General features: G+C 38.4%; 1 protein-coding gene across 4 annotated transcripts in view; it reads right to left on the bottom strand.

The window, feature by feature from the left end:
* Positions 1–3,027: 3,027 nt before the first annotated feature.
* Positions 3,028–8,167, bottom strand: part of GOPC (golgi associated PDZ and coiled-coil motif containing) — a 41,578-nt gene continuing 36,438 nt past the window's right edge. For 2 of the 4 annotated variants that reach the window (XM_082729433.1, XM_082729434.1), the window contains one exon: positions 3,028–3,412. In XM_082729433.1, coding sequence (XP_082585559.1) covers positions 3,402–3,412 — 11 coding nt within the window. In that variant the 3' untranslated portion in view covers positions 3,028–3,401. Of the gene's footprint in view, positions 3,413–4,617; positions 7,649–8,167 lie in introns of those variants that run through there. The other 2 variants (XM_082729431.1, XM_082729432.1) reach the window with 1 other exon arrangement.

Genomic DNA, 8,167 nt, shown 5'->3' with positions numbered 1-8,167 from the left:
TTCCTGTACTCGGAGGCCTTGCCTGTACCTGCCTGTCCATCCCTCTTCCCAGAGAAAACCGCACCCACTCCAGTCCTTTCCTTCTCCCCTCCTGTGGCAACGGGAAAGGGGCTCAAAGCCTTCACCGGGGACCTAATCCCCGCGGGCTTCTCCTTCATCTCAGATTCTGCTCCAGAGATTCCCTTTTCCCTTGTCTCCACCTTCTCTCCCTCTCAAGGGGTATCTACCTCCCTCTTGGCTTATAACCTTGCTTAAATCTCTCTCAAGTGCAAAGAATTCTCCATTAATACCACAAGTCCATCTGCTTATGTGTCCCCTTTCTTCCCAGAGTGATCTAACCTGGCATGTTCATTGGCCTTGGCTCCCACTCGTCTGATGTAATCTTTGGTTACACGTGGTTATACACTGGCTATACCCACAATGTAGTAACCTTTCCATTTGTTGGAGCCTTCTTTTGCATCCCGTTACAGCATTTTATACAATTGTCGTGCAAGTACTGCGCATTTTTTGTTTAATTTATGCTTAGGTGTTTTCTTGTTGTTGTTGCCATTGGAAATGGTACCGCCCCTCTCCTCTTAATAGATCAAGAACTGGTATGGCCTTCATGGAAAAAAGTATACATCCTGCAACTGTACTGTCTCTGTTCAAATTCTATCCCTGTGTAAACAAGAAAGTATTAGTTTACCTCTCACTGACTCCATTCCCTTATTTCTAAGTGGAATTGAGGTAGACTATACTTCATGGGGTTGCAGTGGAGATTACAAGGGTTAATACATGTAAAACCCTTACAGCAGAGCCTGACCCATGGTGGGCATCATGTTGGTATTAGCTATTATAGACCTTTTTAATTTAAAAAAGTTTTAAATACTAAAACATATTCTTTCTTCCTCTTTGACTTCTGTTTATATTTTATTCCTTTACTAAGTTTAGTTCATCTATTGTCTTTTTTCCCTGTAGCCCTCAGCAGAGGTAAAAATGCCCTTACCAATAGTGAGACCGATACCTTCCCAAATGCCACAAATATCCTGCTGCAAGCTGGCTCCCTGAAGACTGTGGGAACTCTGTGCATGCGAAGAGCAAGGGAGGGAATGCTCCCATCTCAAGGGTCTGCATCTCTGCCATAGAATGTGAGGAGTTCCCACAATGCAACAGTCACCCAACTGCAGGAAATTTCTAGTGAAATTCAAATCCAGCTCAACTATCATTTTTAAAAATAAAAACTGAATCTATCCTAGGTTTCACAAAACCTTGGATCCATTAAAAAAATAGAAATAATTATTGGGGGAGAAAGACTGAAAAACTGAGTTTCATCTGTATTTCCTTTTCCCCTCCTTGTGGCCCATTAAAGTAGAATCAAGAGAGGGTTTGAGTCCTGTCTGACACCTACTAGCTGTGTTACCCTGGACAAGGAATATAACTTTCTAGTTCTCAGTTTACTCAACATCCCAGTAAGAAGTATTTTATTCGACAATCTTCATATAACCGAGCTCTAGTAAACAGAAGTAGAATACCATAGTTGGGATCTGCTGCCCCCTGCTGGCATTTTGACAAATTGCAAATTTTACCATTCCCAAGCATAGACTCTTAGTTAAGTCTGTATACTTTACATTTTGTGGATCTAGTTTTCTTGCAAATAGTTCCATTCATCTATCTTCCTATTTATAAGCCAAAAGTCTTTTACAATCAAATACCATCTTGACTTGAACTTTAAAACAATCTTATTACTTTTGCTTTCAAATCTTCCTTCCTTCTCAAATTATTTGAAAGTTTTGTTGCAACCTCCCAAACCTATGATGGTTTTTTATACTTTTCTTGTGGTTCTGTTAACTTTTGCTTTATATAATTTGAGACTATTTCAAATTAGTAAATAAAAGGTTAGAATTATTTTAATTTTGTAGTGAGCTGACTCTTAAAGGACTGAAGTAGCTTTCTCTATCCCTGGTAATGCTTTTTTTTTTGAAGCTTAGTTTCTCTGATACAAATAATTATCTCAGCTGGCCTTTAATATATGCCCAGTGTATCTTCTCTATCATGTCACTTTCCAATTTTCTTTGTCCTTATGTTTTAGGTATGGATTATTTTTTCCAATCTGAATATTGTTTTAATGAGAGAATTTAGTTCTTGATCAAGCCCTCTCAAAATCCAATCCTAGTAGCACATTCTTGGCACCTGCCAGTATATGCTAGCTAATTCTTACACTTTTAGGTCTCATCTCTTTTCTCCCTTGCCAGGCCTAACACATCCATACCCAGGCTGTTCTAGGATTTGAGCCTAGTTATTGGCCTGGCAACCAATAGAGGACCAAGGGGACAGTTATTGTCTGAGGCGGCGGGGGTGCTAGCGGGACCCACAGAACTAAGCACAGAGCTGCACTCACAACTATGATATTACAGAGAAAGAACACCAAGCAAAATCAGCAAAGGGAAAAGGCATGTGAAGTCCAGAGGAAACCATGCACAAGCTCCAAGAGTCTTCTTCTAATTAAGTCACAGAAGATGAGCTGCATTCCTTCAGCAATGATGTGTAACATAAAAATACTGTCCACCAGGAAGCCTGCCTGACCCTGGGCAAGCCTGGAGTCCAGGGTTTTTACTGGGTACAGTCATGGAGGCACTCCCTGCCTAGCATGTATCAAAATTCCACATTCCCAGAAGGAAGGCAGGTGTGTTCCAACATAATTCTTACTGTTTGTACAAAGGCTTCAGGAGGCACAATAAACCACTCTTATCAGTAAGGGAATGGGAGGGGCGGCATACTCCTAAACTCCAAACTGCTACATTACTAGCCACAAGTGAACTTTGCAGGTAGGCCTTTCTAAGGGCCACAGTTCAGGCACACCATCTATGAAATATTTAGTAAACTGAGCCATGACTTCATGCCACTCACTTAACCGATCAGATCATCCTCTTCAGCCTCTGAATGGGAGATAAGCCAGTTCCTCATCTATTAACCTATCTCCTCACATCTCCTGGTCCACTTGTGTTAGCCTGGGTCTTCCAAGAAGCAGACACCAAGACCAAGAAGGGATCTGCTGCATAACAGATTTATTGAGAGCAATGCTGGTGAGGAAATAGAGAGGAAGCTGGGTTTAGTGGGAAGCCAGAAGCACCCAGACCCCGATGCAGGTATGAGCTCAGCTAAATAAAGGAGGGAAGGTGGGGAGGAAGCCACTCAGATCAGAACATAATCCTGTGGGAGTCTGGCCAGACCGTCAGGAAGTCCTCAAGCCCAAGGCAAGGGGTCATAGTACTCCCGTCATAATCAGTCCCTGCGGGGAGCGGCTGGAGAAGCTGGGATAGATTTCAGAGTGCAGCAGCTGGGGGAGCCCGGAGTCAGTGTGCTCCTCCTGCTGGAGATCTGGGAGAGCATTCTCCTGGCCACCACCACAGGGGCTCCAGTGCTCAATATACATCTGAAAAAGATTCAGTATCAAACAAATATTTAGCACCAACAGCACTACGTAACTTGCAATACTTTTAGTTAAAAAAGATACAAAACCACCTAAACTAGAACACTGATTAAAAACGAAAATGTAAAACACGCACACACACACACACACACACACCCAAAATGTAAATAATCTTTTACATTTCATAGACTGAACAACACCCACGCAAATGAATTCTGGGGAAAAGGCTTTTCCAAACTGCTTGGTGGGCTGGGAGCTTAAGCTGCCATACAGACAGCATATTGTATGAGGTCTAAATCAAGGATAATCAATGACAAAAGTATTTCTGAATGTTGGTAACTCAAGTAATTTTCTGAAATGTGATTTGTATTCATCAATACTAAGAGTAAAATATCATTTGTAACTTTATCTTGATTGACCTCAAATACCCTAACAAAGCAAAGGCATTCCTACGCATGTTACACCTAGTCCTTTGACGTAAGTGACCATATGTAAAACTTCTGAAGCAATGAAACAGAATAATGTTTACATATGTTTCTAAAAATTATTTTACACCTATTTTGGAAACTTCTCAACTATATGGGCTCAGATGATAAAATGGAAGAATGTCTTCTTACATGGTATCTAACAGGATGTTTTTTAATTTGCTTCAGTTATCCTCTTAGAGAACACGGATATCAAAATCTGTAACACAAAACTAACCCAAGGAGACTAGTCTGCTAAGTTCTAACAAAACACTGGCCAAACAGTTGCTGAAGCTCCTTCCAACCACCATGTTTTTAACTGACCCAGAGTAAACAGTTCCTATGATCACACAGTTAATTTCTACCAAAAAAAAAAAAATTGTTCAACTATAGTAATTAGGTTTCAGCCTTTTCATGGATGTGATGGCCTGTTAGTACAAATGATAGGGGCTACCAGAAATAAACCAAAATATTTAATGGGAAACTTAAAATGTTTATTTTTTTAAAAAATGAGATCAATACAGGGGCGCCTGGGTGGCTCAGTTGTTAAGTATCTGCCTTTGGCTCGGGTCATGATCCCAGGGTCCTGGGATCGAGTTCCGCATTGGGTTCCTTGCTCAGTGGGAGTCTGCTTCTCCCTCTCCCACTCCCCCCGCTTTTGTTCCCTCTCTCTCACTATCTCTTTCAAATAAGTATAATCTTAAAAAAAAAAAGAAAGAAAGAAAGAAAATGAGCTCAATACCATTTTAATGTAGAAGATGCCATCTTTATTTACAGGCTAATAAAAAAATATTAAACTCAACTTAACTAGATATAATATATTTGTCGTAAATCCTATAGATTTGAGGCCAACCCTATGTGGAAGACTGAGTAAGTAGAACGGTGGAATACATAATAAAGATATCAGATAATGTGTGACTTACACATGAATCAATGCATTTTGTTTCTTAACATGAAAACAAAGTAAGTCCACTGTGTGGGGAGTAAAACCAGCACCAAGCACAAGCCGTGTTACCTTTTGACAGCTGTTGAGTTATAATTACCAAGATTCACAACCTTTCATTTCTCTTAAACCTGTTTTAACAAGCCTCATAAACCCAAATATTGTTGCTCCATCAGACTCCTAACAGATACTGCAGAAGAGAATTTTAGAGGCTAAAATGTAAATATACACACATACACAAAACCCTCACATTGTTGAACATTTTCCCTCAGCTCTTCTGTTGTGTACTTGCAGATTTTTCTTTTACCTTTTTAACTGTGATGGCTTTGCAACAGTTCTCTTCTTTGCTGTTTGTTTGACTTTGTCTGAGAGACTTGAGTGTTGGGAATTTCTTCCCTATAAATGTGAAAATATAAAAACTGCTTCTCATTCCATCTGTAATCCTTAGCTCATCCCCTAGAGGCCATTCTAAAATGAACTTCTAACTGGGTACTTTCTCAACACCTGCCAGGAAGCTCACAGTAGCATCTGAGCAACGGGGTTCTCATACAGACTTTGCAAACCAGGGTGAAGCAGGAATAAAAATGGAACTGACTTCGGCAATCTTAAACTACCTGGGAAATTCTTCCTTCTGCTCTTCAGCCCTTGAAAGGAGTTTATGTCATAACCATCCCACGTGATCCATGTTACACAGCGTCGCCACAGAAATGCTAATTCAAGGCTCTTAAAATACTCTTAATGGGCTTTTAGATTGTTCTCGAAAATCAAAAAGGTCTGGCTAGTATCTCCTAAGGATTCTGTCTAGCAGATTCAGGATATTCTCTGAAAAAACAAAAATGAAAACTGCCATGGTCTTCCCGTCCCAGGCTGCGCTTTAAAAAAACAAGAACATGGTTTCAAGTCACAACAGAAGTGTTTTCAGAGACACTGCAATGGAAATTTTTTTGGCTAAATGAATAAACGGGCTCAACTCCAGCTTGCAGTTCTCATGTCATGCCTGGGGTATGTGTTTGGTGTAGGGGGAATGCATAAAAAATTCTTTTTTCTTGTAAGAGGCCTAGCCTGTCAGGAGCAAACAATAACATGGAGCTTGCTTATTTGGTTGTACAATTAAATACTAGCTTTTGCTGGGAGGCAACGTTACTCTAACAATGTATTTAATATCAGTAACAATATACACTATGAAGTGCATTTCTATTAAAAACTAACATGGTGATATACAGATGAACAGAACCACCCAAAACAAACCATAAATGAGCAACAGTTAAAACATAAAATTTATAAATAGCAAAACCACCAAAGAAAGTATATACATTGTACAGATTTACCTATGAACAAATATATAGTGCATCTAGGATAAACAACAAAAAAGTGTTATATATATCACATAACATCTGAATATTAGACATGAAGATACTGGTAATACTCTAAAAGCCTTTGTAGGCTTGTCCCCCACTTAATATCCCCTTAAATGTATATCCTTTAAAAAAATCAGTGATATTGGCAAAACTATCACCTCTTTAAATGCAATGTTTTCACTTTGCCCAGCAGGGTACAGTAGCCTGCAAAGCAGTAAAAGCAGGCTCCCTCCAGGGCTTAATCCCAGGATAAGATAATTAACAGATCTGTAGTTTGTGAATGACAGCACTTTCATCAAGCAAACACTGAGATGAAAAGCCAACCCGAACAATTACTGTATCAAAACGTCCTCGGCTTTTTAAATGATTGGCAAATAAGTTACTTTGAGAGAAAACTGCTGTGTAGACGCAATGTAATTTCACTGACAAATCTAAGTTTTTACTGCCAGGAGAATGTATCGTTAAGTACCAAGACTATCACAAGACAAACTTTATGAACAACTCAAAATGTATAAAACTGTCTTTTGTGGATCCCAGAAAAAAAAAAACCATTGGAGTCCAAACATTAATAATGTAATGCTCCAATACCATGCACACAGATAACATAATTGAGGACAGATATTTTACACTCATCTGCATTTCTTTCAAAAACCAGGAAAGTACAACGTACAATAACTTTTGAGAAAGTATTTCTAGTGCAGCATTGATTGATAAAGGATTGCTTAAAGAAAACTATTTTGTACTGCATTGAATAAAGCTGAAAGGCAAACTCATTACAATAAATGATCATTAAGAACTGATTTAGGTATCAGGATGCACAATAAATTAAATTAAAAAACTAAAACCATTCTTTTAATTAAAAAAAAATTAAGTCAAGCTTACATTTCTGCGATTCATTGAGTTAAGTTCTGTCTCTGAAATACCACACTTAACATTCTGGAATATATAATAAATGAATTCATTTATTCTCTTGTATTTAAAGGCTATTTCTTATAAAATTCTGGTTAGCACGGTCCTTCTACTAAATGGAAAAGGAGCCAAATAAAACAGTAGTGCTTCATTTGGTACTTAAGAGCCTAGTAATATCCCTTTGGGAAACATGCTTTGGTGCTTTACAATTTTAAGAAAATCAAAGTCGCTTTACATGCAATAGCTAATTATGGTATACCACAGAAAACCGAGAGTTTTACGCATTTAGAATTGTTCACATGAAGCCCTGAGGTACCCGCCTGTCATTTAGGCTACAAGCCTCCCTTGATCTTGTATAGTCTTTGTCACTGCTTCCCTAGTGCCCCAAACTCAGAAGAGTCTGATCAACAATCTTGTCCGGAGATACAGTCAATTTAGTATGATTTTTTGTGATACAGACTGTGCAGATCATCTAGTTTAGAAGCACTGTCTTCTACGGGAGTTTCACTTGAAGTTCCTAGGTCTCCATTTTCATGTCCATCAGCTACTGCCTTCTTATTAAACCCTGAAGGAAGGAGAAAAAAAAGCAGATACTTTCTAGTCCAAAAAAAAATCTTGTAGCTTTATTGAGCAAAGACAAAGGAATGCCCACTATAATTATTAATAGTAATGAGGCAAATAATGGGACCCTAAATTAATCAAGTTAGTAATTTCTGACAAAGGGATTCTTCCTTCTTCTGGCAGATAGCAAACACTGTACATATTTTTTCATATTCTCTGTTGGACCTATCAAAAAATTATATGTAATTTCCTATCAGAGTTTCCATGAAACTTCGAATATACAAAATTATAAAATTCAGTTAAGTTCTACTTACACAAATATATAATAACCAACTACATGTTTCTTTTACATTTTGCTTTCAGATTATTTAACTGCAGTGCACTGAGGCAAAGACTAGCTTATTGCTAAAAATCAGAGTTGCTGGCAAGACAATGTCCAGATACAATCTAAAACAAATTTTGGTTAATCTAAAAAATAGACACTGGGCTTACAAATAGATTAGAATTGATTATGTCATCTATT

Source organism: Mustela nivalis (genome assembly GCF_964662115.1).
Source record: "Mustela nivalis genome assembly, chromosome: 5".
Taxonomy (NCBI): domain Eukaryota; kingdom Metazoa; phylum Chordata; class Mammalia; order Carnivora; family Mustelidae; genus Mustela; species Mustela nivalis.
This window is presented reverse-complemented; position numbering and strand designations above follow the sequence as displayed.